A 27,127-nucleotide genomic window follows, 5' to 3' on the forward strand; every position below is an offset into this window, starting at 1 on the left:
TAGGACTTTATTCCCTAGAGCGTAGAATGAGAATGAGGGGAGATTCAATAGAGGTATTTCATATGATGAGGGGTATAGACAGAGTGAATGTAGATAGGGTAGGTGAGATACAAACCAGAGGACATGGATTAAGGGTGAAAGGGGAAAAGTTTAGGGAAAACAAGAAGGGGAACTTCTTCACTCAGAGTGGTGGGAGTGTGGAACAAGCTGTCAACTGAAGTGGTGAATGTGGGCTCAACTTTAACATGTAAGAAGAACTTGGACACCTATGTGGATGGAAGGAGTATGGATGGTTATGGACTGTGGTGCAGGTCAGTGGACTAAACAAAAAAATGGATCAGCACAGACTAGAAGGGCCAAAGGGCCTGCTCCTGTGCTGTAATGTTTTATGGTTCTGAAGTGATGGAGCTGGATGTCGACTTCAAGCAAACGGGTGGAGCACATGGCCCTGCCTGCATCAGAGGGGGACAGCTTTATGTTCTCAGATGTAAATATCACCAACAATCTGTTCTGGTACAATCACGTTGATGCTCACTCCTCGAAAGCCTCTACTTCCTCAGAAGCCGAAAGAATGTTGAAGTGTCCCCTGGGTCTCCTACGAGGCAGAAGGAGCTGATGGTGGAGCATGCTTTCAACTTCATCTGTTTGACGGGTGGGGGGGAAAGAAGAGTGCGAATGGGGTGGCATACAATTCCGAATTGTTGGCTGCTTTCCTGAGTGTAGACGGAGTCAATGGAGGGGAGCTGGTTTACGTGATAGTAAAAAGTATGTGACTTTAAACATTATGAACATGAGTTTTAAACTGTCCAGATACCAACTTCACTTTGTGAAGGCCGCCTTGTCGGTAGCCAGGAAATGTATAGTGGATACGTGGAAGTCCGACTCCCAACTAAATATTACATGATGGATTACGGAAATGTAGAGTTGTATTCCCCTAGAGCATTTGTTAGGATGTGGCAATGCTATCTGCAGCATATTGGTGCGCAGATGTAAATTCAACCCCTTCTGAATAAAGGAAATGCAACAATCGGAGTCAGTAGTGAAATGATGGAGACCAGTGAAGTGGGTCGTGGTGCAGATGACGGGCTCTTGTATTTTGTTCCTTATCTTTTTTATTTCAGATTTCTTTGGATTTTTCTTAAGTGTTTGTGACTTTACCGATCAATGGTTCTTTATATTTGTTTAATTTATATAATCTATTCTTTGTGGTAGGGTACGGAGGTAGGGGAGGGGGGAAGATAGACCCAATATTATTGAAAGAGATTGGGTTGTTTGGTTGGATTTGTGTCAGTCTTTGAAAATGAAAAATAAAATATTCAAAACCAGAATGTGAGTTTGTCTTGAACACTATCTTCTGTTTTTGTGTTTTACTTTTGCGCTACTTCTTGTCCTTAAGTGTGGGATGACCTGCTGGGATAGTCCGCCAAAGAAATATTTTCACTGTAGCTCAGCACACGTGACAACAAACAGTTCAAAATCAGGAGGGCCACTTAGCGCTCTCTGCTTACGTCTGATTATCCTCTCAAATCTCTGGAAAAAAAGTTGAAGCAACGTAAGGGGGTGTATTTCTTACCTGTTTGGCATCTTCAATCCAGTGCAGAAAAGGACAAATTCTTTTATTAGAATTAATGATCACACAAACTAATCATTTTCATCCCGCATTTTAATGAAAGTTACTTAGAAAAATAATTGATCAGGCTCAAGTGAAACTTTTAAAAAAAGGTCGCATGACTAAACCAACATGTCACAACAATTACTGGTAAAAACACAGAAATGCTGGAGGAACTCAGCAGGTCGCGCAGCGTCCAGAGGAAGTAAAGACATCAATGTCACAGGCCAGAGTCCTTCCTCAAGGTGTTTTTACTACAACAATTACTGGTATTGACTAACAGTGTCCTTTCCAAGAGATAATATCTAACTAGATAAAAAGAGGGAACAAAATGAAATAAGCCTTCTACAGTGAACAAAGAAGTAAAAAATTTAATGAAAGACCTTGAATTACTTCCCCCTGTAACGTTTCTGTGGATGCATGTAAGAAAATAGCATTCACTTCAATCAGAATGACATCACGAGATCAATTAGGTTACCTGAAATCATCGTGTCACCTCTTCCTTTCTTGAGAAGGTTATCAGCTCCTGTTGAACGGAGTTCACACTTGATTTACAGATCATACCAGCAAACTCTCTCAATAGAAGTCCTGGTGTACTTATATATGTTACAGCTGGTTCAGAGATACTGAGCACATTTAGGAAATCAAGTCAGGGCACGTGACTTGACAAGTCAGGGCTCAGAGGAAGTCCGCAGACACTGTGATTGTAGTAAAAACACACAGAAATGCTGGAGGATCTCAGCCGGTCTCGCAGCGTCCACAGGAGGTGAAGATATATTGCCCACACTTTGGGCCCGAGCCTTTTTTGAGTAAAAAGGCGGCAGGCTCCTGAATTAAAAAGCTGGGGAGAAGGAAAGTAGAACAAACCAAGTAGAACAAAAGATGTTAATTGGATATGAATGGGAGGACAGGAGAGGAAAGGGGAGAACTGGTTGGGAGAAGGGGGGGGGGGGGTTGGTGTTTTTGGCTCCACGGAAGCAGCGGTGCAGGAAAGGAGGCAGAGGAAAATGGGAAGAGAGAGAGAGAGAGCTAGAGGGAAGGAGACATAGGGAAAGATGAGGGGGAGGGGCTAACAGGAACCAGAGAAGTTGATGTTAATGCCATCTGGCTGGAGGGTGCCCAGATGGAAGATGAGGTGCTGTTCGTCCCAAGGTGGTCTCAGTTTGGCTGTGCACGAGACCATGGACAGTCATGTCAGCGAGGGAATGGAGCAGGGAATTGAAATGGGCAGCCACTGGGTGATCCAGGCTGTTGCAGCTAATGGAGCTGAGATGCTCAGCGAAGCGATCTCCCAGTCTGCATCCAGTCCATCCGAATGATGGTGAGGGAGGAGGTGTGGCACAAGTTGAGCACCTCCTGCGTCACAGGGGTAGAGGCATCTGCCTGCTTTTTACTCACACCTTGAAGAAGGGCCTGAGGCCCAAAACATAGGAAATATATCTTTACCTCACTCGAGGAGTGAGAGAGAGAGGAAGGTGGTGAAGGGAAGTGGAGAGAATTGGCGCTAGAAACTCACCAACAAGAAGACCCTGCAAAAATAAATACCTGGTGCCCAGTACCAATTCTTCAAAATTAAACATTTTCATTTCTGCACACAAACAAGCAATAAATAGAGGCTACCATCAAAATAGACAACGCTCGAACCCTCTTCAAAACATAAATATCAGCTATTAACACCGCTTTTTAAGTAACAATGGTCTACTTAATTAATGTGTAGATGAAACTATCCTCATTGAACAAATATTTAACAAAGTGATTTAAACATGTTCCCAAATGAATTAAAAATGGCTAGACTTGACTGTGAAGAGTTAGAGATTGGGTGGTTAATGCTATAGTGAAATAGGCTAAAGTAAGACCACACTGAGTTCCATTATAGTTGGGGCATTCAATTTACCTTCCCTTGTTTCTTAATCCTCTTTGAATAATAATTAAGTCAACTGCAATGGGAGGTTGCCCAATTTTAAATGACTGGGAGAAGGAATGTAGGAGCAATGAAGAAAAAATGTCTCCACGCAGAGAAAGGTGAAGCTCTGGAGCTCGCTGTCTCAGAGGATGATGTAGACGGAAGCCCTCATCACGTTGATCAGTTCACGGACCTAGTGATAGAAGATTGGATGAAGTCACGCACATCGTCTCGAGCCAGCGGGCACAGGCCTCCTTCTGAATCGTACATTTCCTGTATCGTTATGGGTGCCAACTTCACCTGTGCCTTCCGATCAGCGTCCTGTGTGCGTTGATTTGGATAGTTGGGGTGAGGCAAAGTAGTCGCCTCCTCCTCTGGTTGAAACTTTGGTTGAAGTTCAGCAACTGGGGCATGAAGATTGTTGCTTCAAGTGGGAGGACAGAAGAAGACACCCAGAGGGGCCCAACTAGGAAGGGAACAGTCAGCACTTCATTGACTCGATGAGTGCATGAGTGGCATTCACTTAGAACTAAAGCTCCGCTCTGCTCTAAGTTCTGCTTCGAAGCCTAGGTAGAGCCGACACTTGTAAGTCTTCCATCCACCTCAATGGGAAACCCGGAAAAGGAGCAGAATCCGCAGAGCTGAAGTCATGAGAGCTCTCCATGGAAGCTCTGCCATTGCTATCCTCGATTCCATGGAGTGGAACCAACCGCAGGAGGAGAAGGTGCAGGGACAATATCACATCCTCTTCCCCCATGGAACTGCATCCGCTCCATCCTGTCCTGAGCACAGGCTTTTGCAATTGGGCCAAGTTTCCAGAAACACTGTGGTGGCAAGACCTTTGGCCAGTTTAGCATGGCAGCAGTGCAAGAGATAGCTTCCCAGGTCCTTGAGGGCAGTAAATGGACAGAACACTAAAAGTCGGCCTCTCCCAAGATATCCAAAGAGTTTAAAAAATCGTCTCCATATCATGACTCAAATACGAATCCCCGCTCTTAGGCTGGTAGAGTTCCTTCAAGTTTTAATTGGATTGGAAACATGGATATATCTTTTCGATCATTATTCTCCCAACCAAGTAACACTGAGTTGTGGGATTTATCTTCACCAAAGAAGGCATAGGGCATGTTTTAATCTTGGGACTGTCTGGGACTTAGTACTTTTTGAAAGTTGTACTTCACAGTTTAAAAATATTCTTTTAATTTTAAAATAAATCTCAACAGTTGACTTTTAAACAGCAGTTGAATTTAACAATGCACATGGAATTAAGAATTGTTGAATACCCTTGGAGAATCCGCATCATTCATGTTCCTAATGGAAATGACAGCAACATTTTTGTTCTTTTGCAATTAAAATACTAGGAACACGCAGTAGGTCAGGCAGTATCTGAAGGGGAGAAAGAGAAACAGAGCTAACGTTTCCGGTGGAAGACCTTCCAAACTGAAACATTAATTCTGTTTTTCTTCAGTACACACGAGTGCTAGAGAAACACAGCAGGTCCTAGAGTCATGGATGCAGCGTGAAAACAGGCACTGTGACCCAACTTCCCCATGCCGACCACACGCCCGTCCTATCCCCAGGTATCCATCCGATTTTGTATTTAGGCATCGCAGTAGTACCTGCCTCAACCATCATCTCTGGCAGCCCGTTCCATACACCCACCGCCCTGGCGTAAAAAAAAAAGGTTACACCTGAAGAAACATTGATGCCTTTTGCTTTCCATGGATGCTGCGTGACCTGCTGAGATTCTCCAGCACTTTTGTGTACCACTCCAAACCCCAGCATCTGGACATTACTTGGTGGCTTTTCTATGCCTGAACAGAGAGATTCCAGTTTTACCTGTGCTGGGGGTGGGAGGAGTTTCCAACTCCATTACAGCAGGTTCCAGCTGGGTAAGACAAGAGTCAAGAGCCCACTGAATGGATGCTGGCAGATATAACCTACAGCCACCATGGAAGACTCTTGTCCTTTACAGGCAGGTGAAGTCGTTTAAAGGATGTTGAATCCACCTCGAGTATTTTTTCTGAACTCAGAAAAATCAATCAGAAAACCCAGTAACCAATCTGTTATTAATCTAGACTTGGCATCAGATGACAAAGGCTTCATGTTAGCTTTCTTAAAAGAAAAATTAACCATAATTGCAGTTTAAAATCACCAGAAACACTTGAAACTAATTGCTGAAAAGCTGATTGTTAAAGGATACAGCAATGTGTAACAGGATCTCTTTCAGTTCACAAGCCATTTACTGCAGACCAGTCGGTCCCTGGAGAGTATTCAGGGCGAGATATTAACAGTGTATCTCATTGAACCTTGGGCTTGGAGAATCCTTTCACAAACAAGACACCCCCAATAAGAATCAAACTGCCTCTTATCTCACACAAAAGAGTCGGAGACCTCATTCAGGACAGAACTTCTTGAAACGACCTGGCCATTCCACTAGCCTGCCGAGAGAGAGAGAGAGAGAGAGAGAGAGAGAGAGAGAGAGAGAGAGAGAGAGAGAGAGAGAGAAAGAGAGGTCAAGGGAGGGAGAGAAAGCAAGAGAGAGAGAGAGATCCTTTCTTACAAAGTTATTTAAATAATTTTGATTCTTGCTGCTCGCAGCAAAGAAGCAAATCTTCATTAAATTTACAAGACAAAAATCTGTTTATGCCGTTATAATAACAGGTAAAACCTTAAATTAACTGGCCAGCATTTTCAAGCCAACTTTAGGTAGTTTGGCACGGAATAATTGAACATGACAAAATCCAATTTGTAGAGGTTAAACAACTGAGTTTGGAAGGCTGAGCTGATATTTTGGAAAAACTGGGCCGTCATTTCGTCCGTAGTTCTCGTAGATTTGGCGTAGGTCGGAAACTTGACCAGGTTGTCCACTCCGGCTAGCCGCAGGATGTAGTTGGCGTCTTCCTGCAGGCTTTCGTACTTGCCAATGAGGTCATAGTGGATGTGGCAGGGGTGGCAGAGGGAGTACACCGTCTCCCAGTGTTCGTTGAAGGGCTCTTCCCTCTGCGTGTGGGGGTCGACGAGGTATCCCACAAACTCCTCAAACCGCACATCGCTGCCGCTGCGCAGGGCATCCCGGGTCGCGTTCTTCCGCTGGCGCCGCACAATCTTCGTGCCGTACCGCTTGTGGAAGGACGTGTTGTACCTCCTGGTGAACTTGTTCCTGTAGGCCGACACCAGCCTCTCAAAGGGCTCGCGCACGAACATGAACTTCAGGTAATTTTTTAACCGGTGGTTGATCTCTGAGATGCTGTACTGATTGAGGGTTCGCAAGTTGGACGGAATGTGCGCCTCGTTGGCTTGGATCTCCATGGGGTCGCTGTACTTTCCATGCCCTGTGAGCACCATCATTACCCTCTTCCAGTTTGTACACGCCACCTTCGGAACGTAGCAGTAGATCAGCTGGTGGTCTTCATCCACCACGAGGTGCTTCAGGTCGTTGGGGGTCAAAACCCGCCGTTTTCGACTCCTGGCACTGTTCGCCCGGCATGTCTGCGCCACCTGGTTCCTTCTTATTTGATGTGCCACTTCCGTGCTGGAGAACTCGTACTGAAATGAAACACATTAAATATTTAGTGACAGGTTTAGGCCCTTCACTCCATACAAAAGCTCAACCTTTTTCATTCATTCACATACAACCTTAAGTAATCCCTTACTAACCACAGAGCACCGATATCCTAGAGCCACTGATCTAGTCCATGCCAAACTATTATTCTGTCTCATCTCAGTGATCTGCACCTGGTCCAGATCCCTCCCGTCCATGTATCTGTCCAAATTTTTCTTGAATGTCAAAATCGAGCCCCTATTCACCACTTCAGCTGGCAGCTTATTCCATACTCTTCTCTTGCAAGGAGAAGTTCCCCTTTGTGCTCCCTTTAAACATTTCACCCTTCACTCTTAATTCATGTCCTTGAGTTCTTGTCTCACCCAGTGTTAAAAGCCTGCTTGTTCGATACACCTTTATCAAATCTCCCCTCATTTATATGCACTCCAGGATATAAAGTCCTATCCTGTTTAATCTTTTCCTGTAACTCAGTTCCTTAAGTCGGCAACATCCTCGTAAATCTTATTGATTATTGATATCGCCTGTAGTTAGGCGACCAGTTCACATCTCATCTCAGCACATTTGACGATAATGAGTTTATCAGACACTGGGATTCTCACTTGCTGCAACTGAACAAGTACAACTCTGATTAATCCAAAATCGGGCTCTCCGAAATCTGAATTTAATTTTTTTTTTGTATAAATGAAGATATCCAAAACAAATCAGAGATCCTCATTTATTCAAAATTTTTCAGCGCCGAACTGATCTCACAGGTTGAAAAAGAATTCACCCAACATGAAATTAAAACGATTATTGTCCTTGTTTCAGGTAACTCCCTCCACTCTCTCTCTTTCCATTCCTTCTTTACCTTCCCCTATTGACTTTTCTCTCCAACTCTCCCTCTCAAACTGCGTGCCACTGTTTCCCAACCACAAGCGGCCAGAAGAATCTTTTGTCCTGGTGTCATCAAGGAGAGCGGCCACCCGGGCAGGAGCGTGGACCTTGGATTCTCGGTAGGAGTGGGGACTTCAATCAGGCTCCGGGCAGGAGTGGGGCCTTGGTGGGGAGGTGTCAGTGATCAGCGGTGGCCAGCATTTTTTTTGGTGAGAATTAAACATTATTTTAATGATTAAAAAGTTTTCACTTGTTATTTGTTGTTGTTTAAGCAATGATTTGCTGTTATTACTGGGCTGTTTTAAAAAAATGGCCATTTATCCAAAGAATTTAGTTATCCGACATAGGCTAGGTCCCAACCATTTTGGATAATCGGGTTGTATGGTACTTTGTAAAAACTGTAACTACAAATTCAACTATAAAGCAACTACAATGGAATATTTCAATGAATTATAAAGAGAGAATAAATACATAAATAAATAGATAATATTCACATTTATTCTCGTGAAAAATAGAAATGACTTAGCAATAGTGTCGGGGCCACCCCTGATTAGTGTAAAAAGGGGCAGTTTAATAGCCTGATAGTTGTTGGAACCAAATTGTTCTTGAATCCAGAGGAGCTGGTTACAGTGTTGGTGGGTGATCTATCCTGGGGCCTTCCTATCAATGCAATCATGAAGAAAGCTCACCAGCATCTATATTTTATTTGGAGTTTGAGGAGATTTGGTAATGTAAATTTCTACAGGTGTACTGAGCAGAGCATTCTGACTGGTTGCATCATTGTCTGGTATCGAAGGGCCAATGCACAGTACAGTAAAAGGCTACAGAGAGTTGTGAACTTGGCCAGTGCCACCACAGGCATCAGTCTTCACTCTATCGACGATATCTACAAGAGACGGTGTCTCGATAAAGCAGCCTCTATCATCAAGGACTCTCGCCACCCAGGTCATGCCCTCTTCACACTGCTTTCACCAGGAAGGAGGTTCAGGAGCCTTCAGACAAACGCCCAACGGTACAAAAACAGCTTCTTCCCCTCCGCCACCAGATTTCCAAACAGACATTGAACCAGAGTTACCTCCGCCCATTTTCCTCTTCCTTTGCATTAATTTAGAGTGTGTTTACAGAAATGTAATTTAAGGTAATTTTGCACCCATAATACACAACACCGCTGCCACAAAACAACAAATTTTATGACACATGTTCATGACAATAAACCGGATTCTGATACTTGTCTTGGTCCTCCAGCAAGGTGTTGATGGGTGACACCCTTACCCAAAGCAAGTCCTCCAGTCCAGAGAGGGATTTGAACTCACAGGTATCTATCTGACTCCAAGGTGATTAGTGCTATCCGGAGGTCTGGAACTCACTACCTGAACGGCGGTGAAAGCAGAAACTCCCTTCACACTTCAGTAGTACTTGGAAATACTCACAGGTTATGGAAGGTGGGAAGAATCATAGATACATACAGCACGGGACAGGTCCTTCGGCCCAACTTATCCATGCCAACATTCTGGGCTAGTACTGCTTGGTCCATGCCCTTCTTAAACCCCCTCTTGTCCACACATCAGTCCAAATATCATTTGAACGTCATAATTTTGTCCACTTCTACAGCTTCCTGTGGCAGCCTATTCCAGATACGGACCACCTTCTGATTGAAATGGTTACCCCTCAGGATCCCCTCCCCCCCTTAACTCTCTCACAATGTAGAAAAAGGAAAACAATTTTAGTATATTTTTATGTGCATGATAATCAATGGAACCTCTGTCCTCTAGTTCTTTTTCAGGGCAGCATAGACTCCATGGACCAAATGTCCTCTTGTGGTGTCATTAATGAACCAAGTCTTTGTATTAATGACTCTTTGTATCAATGCTGTTTCAATCAGTTGCTGATTACCTAGTTAGTCATTCATTCATTAGGAAAAGTCCTTGGGGTCAAACGCAGCAGGCAGTGCACTGCATTTCCGTTTGGAGAATGAACACATGGCTCCCTCCCTGTACCCGAGTAGCCAGTCCAGTTGCAGTTCCCTATCTGCTGGAAATATTACTGCTACTGTCACAGTGGGCAGTGGCAGTGTAAAGCCAATTTCCTTTCATGTTTTACATGGACTTGCACAGCACTCATTAGAAAGCACGGCAAAATGACCATGGCACGTCGGACAGCATAGCACTACGTTAACACACTACAGATGTGACACCTTGAACTGATAGGACAGGCAGCTCTGAGGCAGAAAACAACGCTCATTATTTTAACTCCCTGCTGCTTAATTCTATGTATAATTCGATTTTTATTTCTTCATTAAAAGGTTATGGTACTCAGAGTTTTAGAGAGGTTGATTCCTCTGGTAGAGAACTAGGGACGAGGAGATGAGGAGAAATGTCTTCCCCCGTGGGCTCTGGGATTTTCTCAGAGGCTCACACACTGACGTTGAGATCGAGAGATATTTGGATGGTAAGGGACTTGGAAAAAATGGCCAAGCGATGTAAAGAGTCAACCCACCCCGGCCACACTCTCTTCTCCAACCATCCACCAGGAAGGAGATCCGCGAGGGTGAGATCACACGCCACCTGATTCAAGGATAGTTATCGGACACCTGAATGAAGCCCCAAAATTCTCTGCACCAACTGATCTCGTTCTGTAACTCTGCATTTCAGTAACTGTGCCTTGCTTGTATTATGCATGACTGTCTTACTGGTCTGCTTGCAAAGCAGCCTCGATTACTCCACCTTGGAAAATGTGGCAACAAACTTGAACCTGATATGGCGATCGGATAAGAAACTGAGTTTCACATGTAGGATAGGTCAAGATACTTACAATTAGCAAAGTAATATTGAAGGATGTATGATTGACATTTTTGTAATGTTCTTATTAAACATACCAACAGATTTTGCAAGAAACTTTTAAGGGTAAAATGGATCGACTGTAGAGAACCTCCTACATATCAGAATCAGAATCAGGTTTATCCTGATAAATGTGCCACAAAATTTGTTGCTTGGTCGCAGCAGCATTGTTCATTACAGGGGCAAAAATTGCTATAAATTACATTTCTCGAATTACAAAAAAAAGATGAGTGCAAAGGAAGAGAAAGTGAGGTAGTATCTGTGGTTCATTGTCTGTTCAGGAATCTGATGGCGGAAGGGAAAAATCTGTTTCTGTATACCATTGGGTGATTGTTGTCGGGCTCCTGTACCTCCTTCCTGTTTGTAGCAGTTAGAAGAGGGCCTGGGTGGTGGGGGTCCTTGAGGATAGAGGCTGGTTTCTTGTGTCCTAATGGAGTAAAGATTGGTGCCCGTGATAGCGTTGGCTGAGCTCACAACTCCCTGTAGCCTTTCCCTGGTCTACCTAGTACAGATTCTTTCTGACAGCTATCAGGCTCTTAAATGCTCCTTTGTTACAGTAATCAGGGACTGCTCTGACACCACAGAAGGTTTTTTTTGCTTTTAAACTTTGGGATAACTGTGAATATTTATGATTTATTTCTTTTTGTATTTATGATCTCTTTTTCATTCTATTATTGGGGTATATCCTTTTCTTTTGTTATGAAGTTCCAGTTTTTTTGTGAAGTGCCAGTTCACAAGATCTAGGAGCAGAAGAAGCTCATTGAGTCTGCTCCGCCATTTAATCATGAGCTGATCCATCCTTCTACTCAGACCTACTTCCCGAATCCCTTGAGGCCCTGACTAATCAAATACTTGGCAATCTCTGCAGCAAGTAAGAATTTGAGTGCACATGTACATTGTACAATGAATGCATCAATATGATGGCTCCAGGATAGGTCTTCAGAGATGTTGAAACTCAAGAATTTGACGTTTCTTACCCTCTACTGGGCTGCGTTCTCCTGGATTTCCTTTCCTGAAGTCCACATTATTTATTACTGAATATTTATTTATATTTTCTGTATTTGCACAGTCAGTTTGTTCACATTTCTCTCCTTTATATACACATCTTTTACTTGAGTATGGTTTATATTACCAATAAATAGAAATTCTGCCCAGCCTGCAGGAGAATCTCAGGATTGTGTGTGATGTCATGTATGTTCTATGACAATAAATTTGAATTTGAACTTGACTTGTAAGGAGGAATTGAATTGTTTATTTTTGTCATGTGGACCAAGATAGAGTACAAAGAGTCCTGCGTTGGGTTAAATGTGGAAGAGAAAATGGGCCTGTAAGATTGGCCATCCTTTCAGTAGGCCCATTCCACATGAGGAGTGTCTTCGAATTCCTCTTCTCGTGCAAATCTCCATGTTGCTTCTGTGTATGATTCTACCTGCAGCATAAATACATCTGAATATTGTCATTTATTGGTCTGATGGTGAAGGATTTGAGAGCAGAACACGAAAGTCTGCTGACGATGCTGGAGAAACTCAGCAGGCCAAACGGTGTCCTTTATATGGATGGCAAAGATAAATATATTTCGGTCTTGCGTCCTTCATCAAGGTATCGTGTATCTTAATCTTTGCTCTATAAAGGACACTGTTTGACTTGCTGAGTTTCTCCAGCATTATGTTTTTACTTCAATATCGGCAGCTGCAAACTTTTGTGCTTTACTCCAATGAGCAAAATGTTGGCAGACGGCTGAAGAAAATAAAGTATTTGCGCATCTTTTGAGTGAGAAGTGGATAAGAGGTGACTGTTCCTACAGATCCCTGACATATATAGAGTCAGTGGTGGTTGACCTACAATATTCCTTCCTGCTTGTGGCATGTATGGGGCATGCATTTCATTCCATAGGATGTACAGAGTACTTATGAAAATATGAATTGTTGGCACAAGATATCATCAAATAGAGTTATTGGAGGGATGCCCAAACTGAATTGAAAAGAAGCCATTGAACTCAAGAGCCCAGTGGAATGATGGGCTGTCATTACCTTTATTTTTGTTTCTACAAATTAAAGGTCCAGATATGAAAGGCCAACTCAATAATAAAAGTTTAGTTTAAGTAACTTCAGGAGTTTGTGAGAACTCTGCTGTCTGTTCATGACAGTGAGCGATCTTCTCCCTCACCCAGAAGGTAAAGGTCTCTGCGCAGAGAATCTTGCATTGTACGGGCCGAAACGTTGTCCTTTCAACAATTAAACTGCTGCCGTGTTAGTATCAATGGTGTTCAGAAATCACGCTTGCTCTGATTAAACACAAGGTCACAAGAATTACAAGAGGCCTGTTTTTTTTTAAAGACATAACAATGTCTGAAAATTTGAGCTTCTAAGTTCAGAAAGTTCCCCCCCCCCCCCCCCCCTTACAGTTATTAGGTTCTTGAGCCTCTCCAAATTACCCTAACGCTCACAGACACCAGACTTCACTCTATCGAGGATGCCCACGTGAGGGAGTGTCTTTAAAAAAAAGCAGCCTCTATCCAGGACAAGCCATCTTCACTCTGCTACCATCGGGGAAAAGGAACAGGTGCCTAAAGACGAGCTCTCAACAGTACAGGGACAATTTCTTCCCCACTGCCATCAGATTCCTGAATGATCAATGAACCTTACTTCTCAGACACTATTATTATTTTTTATATAGTAATAAGATGGTTTATAATACAACCGTTTACAATGTGATTCTGCTGCAAAACACCTAATTGCATGACTTGTTCATGACAATAAATCCTGATTCTGATAAGCTTCTCTGAGACCACCAAAAGATCAGCCTTCACCTCTGAAATGTCAGTTTTGAACTTGCACTTACTATAACTGAATATTAAGTGCAGATTCCTCTATTGACATGTAATAAGACAGAATACGTAGCATCACACAAAACTGCCTACTGCCGCTGTAACACAAAGAGACGCTGTTAGTGTCGCCTGGTGTCCCTTATAGCAGAGTAGACAATGTAAAAGAGTGGATTAACCTCCAGTGCTCCCGCAGCCTCTGCAACCATACAGACTCCTGCTCGATCCATCGGCCGCCTGGGCTCCAGATCTGAACCTCCGACAGGACCAGGAAGCCTTCTTCATTGCCCGAGGCCCTTCTTGCCCTCAGCACCCTCTCAAATCCCTGCTCCGATGCCTGGTTCCCATGAGCCCGTTTCGTGCGGGTCCCCCGACTGCAAGTCGCCTGCAGCCTGTGTGGGTCCCTCAGACAGAGCCCCTTGCTGGTCCAATGCCCATGTTTATTCTTTTAGATCTATTACCTCTTCCATGCATTTCAGGAGTGAAATGCAAGACTCGGCAGATGCTGTGATTGTAGCAAAAACATAGAAATGCTGGAGGATCTCAGCCAGTCTCACAGTGTCCATAGGAGGCAAAGATCTATTACTAACGATTCGGGCCTGAGCCCTCGTCAAGTGCACCATATCTTGAAGAAGGGCCCAGACCTGAAATGTCAGTAATATATTTTTACCTCCTACAGTCATTGCGAGACTGGCTGAGATCCTCCAGCAGTTCTGTGTTTTTACTTATTTATTTTATCTGTTTGGTAATATTGTGGTAATTTTTTTTCACCATTGTAGTTGGTGTATTTTACATAATGGAGAAAGTTAGAATTTCAGTGCATCTGTACATTGTACTTATGTATTTGACAATATGCTCTCATCTCATCTCTCACGTTAATCCCTTTCTACATTCTATTAACAACCCCTAGATTCTACCCCTCACCTACACTCTAGGGACAGCTTACAGCAGCCAATTAACCTACCAACCCATTCCTACGTGGGACGTGGGAAGAAACTCGAGCACCTGGGGCAAGCTAGAAACCTGCACCCAGCATGGGCCCGAGGTCGGAATGGAACCTGGGTCTCTCTGGCTGTAAGCCAGCAGCTTTATCTGCTGCGTCACAGTGCTACCCACTGTTCTTACTCCCTTATAAAGTAAAACCCCAGGTATCCAGCACCTACGGGGATCGGCAGTCCCCGGTTAAATGAATTTCCCAGTTGCTTCAGACTGCATGTTGCGAGATTGGCCAACTAAAGGCGAGGAGCACCAATTTTAAACTTTTGTACTTTTTTACTCATTTATTTTCTTGGATTTTTTTTGCTGTTTGCTTGAATTCTGGATAACAGAGATTTTATTGAATAGATGACAATTCACAGGATAATAGCAGACACACAGAGAACTCCTTGTTCACACAGATGTACAACAGCACTTCACAATTTTCCCTCTCCTTGCTCAGTAAACATGCCTACGGGGCTGTGCAGTTGCATTGTCAAACAATATTTAAGACCAGGCCACAATATTAAAACAAATAGTCAAAAATGTGTCTACTGGAAGGTAGAGAGGTGGTGAGATGTAAGGAGGGAATCCAGGAGCTGGGGACTTGGGACAGCTTCAAGTATAACCAGGCTTCGGAGCAACTGAAGTCCAGGTTGCCTAGTGGTATGAACTGATGGATCCCAGAAATCTGTGGCCTTGGTGGAGTTCACAGGGTTGGGAGAGTAGCAATGTCATAATCTCAACAGATGTGTTGTGAACAGTGTGCATCACGGTCTGGTATGGGGGACACCAATACCCCTGAGCATAAAGCCCTCCAAAAGGTAGTGGACACAGCCCAGGACATCAAAGGCAAAACCCTCCCCACCATCGAGAACATCTATGGGGAACAGTGACGTTGGAGAGCAGTAGAAATCATCAAGGACTCACATCATACAGCGCACACTCTGTTCTCGCTGCCACTGTCAGGAAAGAGGACTCCCACCACTGGGTTCAGGAACAGCTACTCCCCCTCCACAATCAGGCTTCTCAACAACAAACTCAATCAGGGACTCCTTTAAGGACTCTCACTTTTGCACTTTATTGATTTTTTTTCCTCTTTGTATTGCAGTTTGTTTACATTTCTTTATTTGTTTACATGTGTACGTTATGTACAGATTTGTTTTTGCACTACCAATAAGTGGCAATTCTGCCTCGCCCGCAGGAAAAAGAAATCTCAGAATTGTATGTGATATCATGTATGTACTCTGGCAATAAATCTGAAAGGATTTGAAAATTTTCTGACAGCATCTTCAATCGCAAACTGAAATCCTGATTCCCTCAACATTATTGTTTTATTCCTTAAAATTGGCTGAAAACTTTCCTGAACTGTTCCCCCAGAAACAAAATGCCTTTCACCATTGCCCCACTGACAGATGAATAAAACTGTTGCTGATCGATCAACTTGTCTCCCACGTTGGGATGTCCGAGCAAATCACCAGGGGTTGTTTCAATAGAAGCAGGAACTGAATTCCCTCCTTACCTCTCACCACCCCTCTGCCTTCTTGTAGACATTTTTGACTATATTTGTCTTAATATTGCGACCTGGTCTTCAATGCTCATGCACAACCCCACGGGGATGTTTTCTAAGCAAGGGGGCGGAAAGTTGTGACCACACAGTTGTCCATATCATCTGTGTGGTCTACAATACCGAGGGGAAATTTTCCGTCTTGTGTTTAGCATGCTTTGGCTGATCCACTAAGAGCTGAGATGGGTTTAATTTCCTGAATTAACCCTGGACCCAGTGCTGACAAGACGCATTGCAAGACTGTCCCTTTCCGCAAGGCAATACAGTACTGAGCCACGGACGTTGCACAAGAAGTGAGCTGGCTCTACTCACGATGGATAATGTGCAGCTGTACCCTGTAATTTGAGGAACACTTTGGCCAAGGACAAGCAATCTGATCCCTGCCTCAGAGTGCTCCCACTCCCCAACTGGGCCAAGAAAGGCAGAGTGTAGCTGGTCTCCTGCCCACAGACGGTGCCCTCACAGAGCAGTAATTCACTGCTAATGGTGCAGGCTCCTGAGCACGTCAGGAAACACGGCTGAACCAAGTTCTGGCTCCTGACCACAAGGTGAAGGATTAACGAGGGAGCAGAAAAATGACAGAAAGTTATGGTTTTCTTAACGTTCACCGTTTTCCTACTAAGCCAAGAGGCAGGAATGAGCGATAAATCTTGTGCTGCCTCGCCATCTCCAAATGCTTCAACTGGAATGCTGAAATGGCAGGTAGAAAAAAAACATGTAAAGGCCCACCACCGTGGAAATTGATCGGTTCCTGAGTCATGACCGACTTGTAAATGCCACTTTAAATGGGATGAAGTGCAGAAACCTACTGAGGCCCCAGTCACAGGCCACAGTTTAGATTTGAGACAATGTTACCAGGACTGGTGGGCTTGAATTATAAGGAGAGAGCTGGATAGGCTGGGACATTTCTTCCTGGATTGTAGGAGGCTGAGAAAAGGGATATAAAATCACAAGGAGCATGGGTAAAAATGTAGGACATGACAGCAGAGTACATCCCATGATGTGTCAACCTCCAGAAACCTACTCTATAACAATCACATCCTTCCCTTCCTCACACACGTGATCCTCTATTTTTCTTACATCTGTGCGTCTGTCAAAGTCTTTTAAATGTCCTTATTGTAGTGGCCTCTGCCACCACCCCCAGCAAAGCGATCCAGGTACCCGCCACTCTCTGTGTAAAAAAACGTACCTCTGATTTATCTCCTAAACGGTTTTCTCTTGAGAAAATAATTTATTGTGAATAAAATTTATTTTTTGGGAAAAACAAAGTTAAACTGTCGTAGTCTTTTACCCAGAGTAGGGGGAATTCAAAATTAGAGGTGAGCGGGGAACAATTTACAAGGGATCTGAGGGGGAAATCTTCTTCACACAGAGTGAGCTGGATGTGTGGAATGAGCTGCCAGAGGTGGGGACAATCGTGATGTTCAAAAGACATTTAGACAGGTACATGGAGAGAAAAGCCTCAGAGGGATATGGAATGAGCTTGGGTAGACAACTTGGCTGCATGGACGAGTTGGGCCAAAGGGCCCTTTTCCCTGACACCAGTCCTAGTGGGGCAACACTGATGGGCAATATAGTCATCATGAGCTATCATGTGACCCTGGCCTCTAATTGGCCCCACCCTCGTGATCACATGATTGGTGCCCAACACCCTCAATCTCACGGTTTCCCATTTCCCCACAGCCAATCAGAAAGCAAGCAGACTCTTTGTTACCTGATTGGATAATTGTTGACTGGCAGCCATGTGATATTAAAGAATGGTTTCACACACCATTCTGGCCTGAATGTGTTCTTTCATTGCACTTCATGTGCTGTGTGTGGATCTGTCTATCACCCTGTAAGAGGGATGTGATTGGGCGGGGTGGGGGGGGGGGGAAATGTAAAGGAGATCCAGGGCATTGCCTGGATTAAAGGACTGCTGCTCTGGGGAGAGACTAGAGATGCTGGGGTAGCTTTCCCTGCAGCAAAGGAGTTTGAGAGGTGACCTGATAGAAGTAGAGAAGATTGGGGTGGTACAGTTGGCATAGCAGTTAGAACAACGCTGTTACAGCACCAGCGATCGGGACTGGGGTTCGAATCCTGGGCTCTCTGTAAGGACTTTGTACATTCTCCTTGTTTCCCCGGGGGCTCCAGTTTCCTTCCACCATTCGAAACCTACTAGGGGTGTACGTTAATTGGGCGTAATTGGGCAGCACGGACTCGTGGGCCGAAATGGCCTGTTACTGTATGTCTACATTTAAATTTAAATTTAAAAAGATATATAATAAAATCCCCATTATCTAGAATTCAAGCAATCAGCAGGCCTCGAGCAACCAGCAAAAAATACTTGCAGAAAATAAAGACGTAAAAAATATGGGTTTAGAATTGGCACTCCCCAGTGATTAGCTTGCCAATCACACAACACATAATCTCAAGCAACCAGAGAATTCACTTATCCGGCATATAACCAATCCCCAGAGGTGTCGGATTTGAGAGGTTTTACTGTAAAAGGATAGAGATATCAAAAGAAGAGAGTAAATATTCAAGACAATGGAGTTTTACATTTTAGACGCAGCACGGTAACAGGCTCTTTTGGCCTAGGAGCCCGTGCCGCCCAGTTGACCTACAACCCCCGGTACGTTTTGAAGGGTGGGAGGTAACTGGAGTACCCCGGTGAAACCCACACAGACACGGGGAGAACATACAACCTCCTTACAGACAGCGCAGGATTTGAATCTTGGTCCTGATCACTGGCGGTGTTACAACGTTGTGCCAATCGCTGCACCGACCGTGCCGCCCTTTTAAAGGGGATCTGAGGGGAACTTTTTTTTCTCAGAGCGTGGTTGATATCTGGTGCTGCAGAAGAGGATTTGGAGCCTGTGCAGCCCAATTGTACCCAATGAATCTACAACCCCAGTACGTTTTGGAGGGTGGGAGGAAATCGGAGCAACCAGAGGAAACTCATGTAGACACGGGGAAAGCATACAAACTCCTTACAAACAGCGTTGGATTCGAACTTGGGCCACTGGCGCTTTAACAGCTTTGATCTAACCACTATGCTCACCGTGCTGCTCCATGAGTTTCCCCTGGGTGCTCCGGCTCCTCACCAGATCCTAAACAGTTGCGGGTAGGTTGGTTAACTGGCCATTGTAAATTGCCCCTAGCATGTTGGTGAGTGGTTGAACCTGTGGGGGGGGGAGATGGGAATATCAGAATAAAATAGGACACGTGTGAGCCGTGCAAATTGGTGGTTGAGGCGAACGGTGTGGGCATGTTTCTCTTTATTTGGGAAGGTAATGCAAAACCTTTCTGTTGCCTGTGTCATAACTAACTGGCTGTAGCTGAGTATACCCCGCTTCCTAGATAAGTTTCTTAACCAAGGCTAGCCTTCAGTTTCAGGAACATCATGGACACAGTTCAAATATGCAATGAGAAGGTCACAATACAAAACAAAATGATAGATTTTAATGCATCTCTGCAATAATGGGAATTGGTTTTGACACAAACACAACCCAATCAGTCTTTAAGCTCCAGGTGAAAACAATGCACTTTTTAATCAGTTGCAGCTTAAAACACAGTGGGAATATTCAACATCATGTGACTTCTGAATCTTTGGGATTTCTATTAAATCCACCTCCTGCTTGACTCCATAATTTTTGGGTGGTATGGTTGGCATAGCAATTAGCGCAACACTTTTACGGCGCCAGCGATCGGGACAGGGTTTGAATCCTGTGCTGTCTATGAGGAGTTTGTACGTTCTCTCTGTATCTGCATGGATTTTTCCTGAGGGCTCCGGTTTCTTCCCACCGTTCGAAATGTACTGGGGATGTAGGTTAATGGGGTGTAAAATTGGGTGCCAGGCAGAATTACCACTTATTGGTTGTGCAAAAGAAAACTGTTCACAACATACACATGTAAACAAATAAAGAAACGTAAGCAAACGGTGCAACACAGAGAGGAAAAAAAAATCAATAAACTGCAAAAGTAAGAGCCCTTAAATGAGCCTCTGAGTTTGTCATTGAGTTTGTCTGATGGTGGAGGGGGAGCAGCTGTTCCTGAACTTCTCTGTGTTTAGGGATGGGGATCTAGAGCTTGAGAAGAGGATCATGGATTCTTGCAGGGAGAATCCCTGAGTTTGAGGTGGAGAATCTGGAGTTTTAGGGAGAGGGATCATAGAATGCAGGGAGGGGATTCCAGTTTCAACAGAAGATTCCAGGGACTAGCTTAATACCCTTTAACTTTGGGCAATAAAATCTTGGACTCCTGATGCCGGAAAGGGGGATCAGGTGTATCAAGGACTGTTACAAACGATGGCAGCTCATGTCATCCGACCAGTTGAGAAACAAATACAATTTGTTTAATTGAACATTCTTCTGCAAACTGAAAATAAGATCTTACTTAAGAGAAAACTGGGACCATCTATGACCCTACCTAGATGTAGTAATGTGGAGATTCTAATTCAACAGAGAAATGTGCTTAAATTTATCTCTAAGATTTATCTCTCATTTTCCAAAGTGAGGGCCCGAAGCCGGGCTTACACAGGTCGAGGGAGAGATGGGAGTCGGACTTGGGCACAACAATCAATGAAGAGTGGTGGCAAGACCTGTGTCTGGACAGTGTGACTGGGGTCATCAATATAACTTCTTGCACCATTTGTACTTCGCACCATAAAAATTACACAAATCAAAGCCAGGAGTTTCAGAAATGTGTGGCGTGGAGGTTGGAACTTTTGTCCACTTCACTTGGCTATATACAAAGGTGAGATCTTTCTGGGAAGACCTGGGGGGCATTCTAAAAAAAAATTACAAAAGTGGATTTTCCACAGGATCCGGAGTTGTACTTTCTGGGAGATATTTGGCACATGAGTTTTAGATTCTCCAAATACCAAATTTCGTTTGTGAAAGTCGCCCTGGCAGTAACTAGGGAGTGTCTAGTGGTTTTGTGAAAGTCCAACTCCCAACTAAATACCACATGATGGAATATGGAAATGCAGAGTTTCATCCTCTGGAGAAAATCACATACAATCGAAGGAAGAAACACGACACATTCGTTAAGGTGTGGCAACCTTAGGTGAAAAATATTGGCGCACAGATTGATTTGTTCCCCACCCCTTCAAAATAGGGGTAGTGTAGTAATCTGTCCCAACAGGGAAACAAATGTGATCAAAGAATTGGGACATGATGCAGACAATGGGTTTCCTTCACTTTCGGTTTGAGTTTTTAAAAACTTTCTTTTTCATTTCATTTAATTGGCTGGACTTTCAGTGGTATGAAGATGGGGAGGTGGGAGGGGGATAGATACAAACTCTATGTTGCATGAATGTTAAAAAAAACCATTATATTGCTTGTTTGAATTTTACAAGACTATGAAAATTAAAATAAATATTCAAAAAGAAGAGGATTGCTAGTTCCCAGAGTGTGGTTAAAGGAATTCTAGTGAGGAGATTCTGAGGTTTGGAAGAAGATCCCAAGCTGAGGGATAGGACTTTGAGTTTAGGATCTAGTGGACTGCATTTGTACATTAATACACAAGGTTGAAGTTGGAGAAACACAGAGTTGATCAAGTTTCCTCACTACGTAACCCTCCATTTTCCTCAGTTCCATGAACGACAGTCTCTTAAAAAGATTCCATTGTCCCTGCCTCCACCTCCATTTGCCGATAGCACATTCCATGCACCCGCCCCTCTCTATGAGAAAAATGTACCTCTTGCATCCCACTGTACTCACTCCCAAGCACCTTAAATCTATGCCCCCTTCGTATTAGCCGTTTCAGCCCTGGAGGGGGGGGGGGGGGAAGCCTCTGGCCGTTCACACGATCAATGCCTCTCATCATCTTGCATACCCCTATCAGGTCTCCCTTCACCTTCTGTTGCTCAATGTTCACTCAACCTAACCTCATATGGCCGGCTTGTTAATAAACTCATTGATGAGAGCATTCAGAATAAGACAATGATCAGTTTTGGAGCAGTAGAGATCATTGAATATAGGAATTGATGCAGGTTTGGATTTGCTTGATCCATAAAATCATTCTGAACCATCCACCTCAGGCTACAAAAGGACTGATAGAAGAAAAAAATGCTGAGAAACTAAAGGGGGGAGGGGGGGGTTAAAGCATATTTTATTTGATTGCTTTTGGCCTGAGCCCTTCATCAAGGTATAAGCAAAATGTGGGCAGCGCCTGAATAAAATTGTGGGGAGAGGGGCAGGGGATGAGCAGAATCCCACAGGCAGGAGGTAATAGGTGTGCAGGTACTTGAGATCCTTGTTGATAGACCCCCTCCCCCCTAAAAACATACACCCAAGTGCAAAAAATCAAATGGAAAATTAGTTTCTACTCCTTTAACTGAGACTTAAATTTCAGATCCAACAATCGTTTGGTGTGACCCTCAATCCTTCAAGCCTGGAGGTTAATATTTTGTAATGCAGCCTAGAAGACTAAATAGCGCATGTGGTTAGCTGTTGCGTTTAGCCCAGTGTCACCGTGGTTCAAGGAGCAACACTAGGACAAAGAGCATTAATCATGTAGGGTTGGGAAACTTCTCTGAAAGGGTAGTTCAACCATCATTATCTGGCTTTCACTGAGGCTTATAGAGGAAAACAAAGTGCTGCATGAACTTGAGGGGTCGACCAGCATTTTATACACTCCTTGCTAACTGTGTATATTTATTGTTTATTTTATTTCACTTCCTTTTATACTCATTAGCTTTTCTCCCTCTTTCTAGTATCTAGCTGACCAGCTGCATCACGGTCTGGTGTGGGGGATACCAATACTCCTGAGCACAAAACCCTCCAAAAGATAGTGGACACAGCCCAGGACATCACAGGCAAAACCCTCCCCACTATCCAGAGCATCTCCAGGGAACGCTGCTGTCGGAGAGCAGCAGCAATCGTCAAGGATCCACATCACCCAGCACGTGCTCTGTTCTCGCTGCGACCATCAGGGAAGATGTCTAGATGCCACAAGACTCCCACCACCAGGTTCAGGTCCAGCTGCTCCCCCTCCACCATCAAACTCCTCAACAACAAACTCAATCAGGGATTCACTTAAGGACTCTTGCACTTTATTGATTTTTCTCTCTCTATATTTCACAGTTTGTATACATTTAATCATTTGTTTACTTGTGTACATTGTGTACAGTTTTTTTTTTGCACTGCCAATAAGTGGTAATTCTGCCTGGCCCGCAGGAAAAAGAATCTCAGGTTTGTATGTGATGTCATGTATGTACTCTGACAATAAATCTGAATCTTATGAGCTAACTATACCTAATTATTATCAGTGTGTTTTATGCACTTGTGGACCTGCAGCGTTCAGTGCAACTTTACATTGTACTTTTGCATCTGACAATAAACACATTCATCTATTTCCATCTCGGACGCTGCAATGGAAGTTCTTTGAGGATTTCCCCCACTTTATAACTCTGACAAGCACCAGGGGATCTGGAGAGGTGATGGTAGGGATGAAAGGGTCATTTTAATCCCAGGTCATTTTAAGTTATAAGCAATGTTAAGATTTGAATGAATCTCAAACCCACTCAGGTGACAAGAACAATATCACCACATCCTGGTCTATCTGTGCCCGCTCTCCTGCTCTCTATAATGAGGCCCAATTCCTCTTGGGCAGCATGGTTAGCACGAGCGACCCGGGTTTGAATCCAGTGCTGTCTGTAAGGTGCTCGTACACTGTGTCTGCCGGGTTTTTCCCCGGGTGCTCCAGTTTCCTCCCGCCATCTAAAAACAGTGGTTTTCAAACTTTTTTCTTTCCACTCACACACCACCTTAATCCCTCTCTGATTATCAGAACAGGCCATCGTTTTGTTTTCTTCCTTTCTCGTGTATGTTCTGACCTCATCTTCAACACAGAACAACTCCTCCGGCAGCACATTCCATATAGCCCCTGCGCAAAAAAGTTACCTCTCTCGTCCCTGTTAAATCTCTCCCCCCTCACTCTAAACCTCTGTCCTCTGGTTACGGATTCCCCTACTTTGGGCAAAAGGCTCCATGCGTTCACCCAATCCATAATAGGTTAGAATAGTAGGAAATCTTTCTCCTGGACCAAAGGCATCTAAAGCTCTGGGGTACAGGTTTAGGGGTTGGGCTGAGTCGTTTCAAGGAAATCTGGGGAAGAACTTTCTCACTAAGAGGATGGCTGGTACTTGAACTCACTGTTCAAGTCAGGCACCCTCACACTATTTAAGAAGTATCCATACAAGCTTTTAAAACACCCAGATATGGAAGCTCTAGACTTGGGGCTGGTAAATAAGGCTTAGTAGAGGTGGGTATTAAAATGATTAGGAAGGACACGATCCCTGTCTCTGTGCTGTCTATGAACCCTTTCTCACCATGAATCGATGACTCTGGAAGAGTTACCAGGCTTCTAAGACTAGAGACTTCTTATTATGAGGAGGGACGTGCTCGATTAAGGTTGGTTTATTGAAACCAGGGAGGTTGAGGGGAGATGCCGCTGGTTTAATGGCCATGCTGGAAAAAAGAGCAGGCCAGTCAGCCTCTGTGAACAGAGAACGAGCCCCACTTTGGGTCCGCAACCCTTCTTGGAGATTGAACTGAGGGGGCAAAATAGGCTGAAAGGCCTGTGAGCATCACACTCGTTTGATCTGGCAATTAGTGTTAATCACAAAACTGGTCAAATTTTACTTTCAAGGCATGTAGAGGAGGTTTCTGTACAACACTGAGGGCCGAAGAGCATTGATTCCCTCTAAGCTGTGTGCATGTGCACACGTGCATTCGCTTTGCAACCAGGGAACGAATGTATGCACAAAAGGCTAGTAACTTAGTTCAAAGAATGGAATAAAATCTTAACTAAACACGTTACTTTGTAGAACGTAATCTTACTTGTATTATATTAAAATGCGTCGATATAGTTTAATTGGCCATGAGAGAGAGTCTGGGCCAAAATTATCTTGAAACAATTTCAAGTTTACATTTGCACAAGCATTCAGTGCGCACAAACCTTGGCACAGCTTAAGATTTTTTTTGTGCACACAAAAATTGGAGCGGGAACATTGCAGAAGAGCCTATACGGTGTTGTGGTGTTTGACTTTCTATCTCAGGGCTGGCTTCATCCATTGAGAAAAGCACACAGTTTTAATAAAAAGCCTCGTCGCCTCTGCTGGAGTCCCCAGAACCTCTCGAACCCAGAACCTACTCATTCATAGAGAGGTCCCCACTAACCCAATAATCCTTAATAATTTTTGAAGTAATATTTAACTCAAACGAAGCCTTTCTGGGAGATGATTTTTTTTTGGCATGAAGGCTGTGTGAATAATCTGGGAAGATGTTTGTAAATAAACCTTCAGCAATAGAAAACAGACAATATTCCAAAAAGTGGCCTTGTGTGATCTTTCAGGGTTTCAAGAGCTTAGGTTACTGTGATAACCTCTCCAAGGGAAAATAACTAAAGCACGAAGTGAGGACGTCCTGACCTACAGGAGCACTTCTCACAAAACACAAGCCAAACCAGAATAATTTCTATTTTCTTATCACAATAATAACAATTTAAACGACTGTTCCCGGGATACAGGATTATACAGCGTTGAAACAGACCCTTCGTCCCCTGTCCATGCTAGCCATCTACATGCTACCCATTTACACTTCCCCTACACCCACCCCATTTTTATTCTCCCCACATTCCCATCAGCTCCCCCCAGATTCAACCACCCGTGGGGGCAATTTAGTCGATGTCTTTTAGAGCGGGCATCACTGGTGATGCCAGCATCGATTACCCAACCAATGCTGTAAGTGATCCTGAGTTTCTAGCGGAGTGGGGGAACTTGGGAGTGAGCTGATTGAAGTGAGGGGAGACTAAAAGGGATTGGAAGATTAGTGTTAAAAATGGCCGCTACATGGTTCGTGCAGATTCAATCAACTGCGTGGTGTAACTCAATACAATGTCCTGAGGTTCTTTATAAGACCATTGCTTCAGTCAATGTAATCTGATGCCCATGATTCGGAGCCGAACAGGAGTGTGGGTATGACAACGGCTCTGTATACGCTTATCTTTGTGAGGTTTTTCATTTGGTTGTTTTTCCAGACTCTTTTGTGTAGTCTTCCAAAGGCGCTATTTGCCTTGGCGAGTCTGTTGTCTATCTCGTTGTCGATCCTTGCATCTGATGAAATGGTGCAGCCGAGATAGGTAAACTGGTTGACTGTTTTGAGTTTTGTGTGCCCGATGGAGATGTGGGGGAGCTGGTAGTCATGGTGGGGAGCTGGCTGATGGAGGACCTCAGTTTTCTTCAGGCTGACTTCCAGGCCAACATTTTGGCAGTTTCCGCAAAACAGGACGTCAAGCGCTGAAGAGCTGGCTCTGAATGGGCAACTAAAGCGGCATCGTCTGCAAAAAGTAGTTCACGGACAAGCTTCTCTTGTATCTTGGTGTGAGCTTGCAGGCGCCTCAGATTAAAGAGACTGCCATCCGTGCGGTACCGAATGTAAACAGCGTCTTCATTGTTGAGGTCTTTCGGCTCCGAATCATGGGTCCTCTACCGGCATCACCTACGGCTCCTAGAACGCTTCCACCAGCATTGTCTCCGCTCCATCCTCAACATTCATTGGAGCGCTTTCATCCCTAACGTCGAAGTACTCGAGATGGCAGAGGTCGACAGCATTGAAACCACGCTGCTGAAGATCCAGCTGCGCTGGGTGGGTCACGTCTCCAGAATGGAGGACCATCGCCTTCCCAAGATCGTGTTATATGGCGAGCTCTCCACTGGCCACCGTGACAGAGGTGCACCAAAGAAAAGGTACAAGGACTGCCTAAAGAAATCTCTTGGTGCCTGCCCCATTGACCACCGCCAGTGGGCTGATATCGCCTCAAATCGTGCATCTTGGCGCCTCACAGTTCGGCGGGCAGCAACCTCCTTTGAAGAAGACCGCAGAGCCCACCTCACTGACAAAAGGCAAAGGAGGAAAAACCCAACACCCAACCCCAACCAACCAATTTTCCCCTGCAACCACTGCAACCGTGTCTGCCTGTCCCGCATCA

The 27,127-nt window shown here is 44.3% G+C and overlaps 1 protein-coding gene across 1 annotated transcript in view; it reads right to left on the minus strand.

Moving 5' to 3' along the window:
* Nucleotides 1-1,645: 1,645 nt before the first annotated feature.
* The window catches only part of chst11 (carbohydrate (chondroitin 4) sulfotransferase 11), a 129,471-nt gene continuing 103,989 nt past the window's right edge, over nt 1,646-27,127 (minus strand). The window contains exon 3 of the mRNA XM_069904245.1: nt 1,646-7,058. Coding sequence (XP_069760346.1) covers nt 6,204-7,058 — 855 coding nt within the window. The 3' untranslated portion in view covers nt 1,646-6,203. The remainder of the gene's footprint in view (nt 7,059-27,127) is intronic.

The sequence above is a fragment of the Narcine bancroftii genome, chromosome 11 (genome assembly GCF_036971445.1).
Source record: "Narcine bancroftii isolate sNarBan1 chromosome 11, sNarBan1.hap1, whole genome shotgun sequence".
Classification (NCBI taxonomy): Eukaryota; Metazoa; Chordata; class Chondrichthyes; order Torpediniformes; family Narcinidae; genus Narcine; species Narcine bancroftii.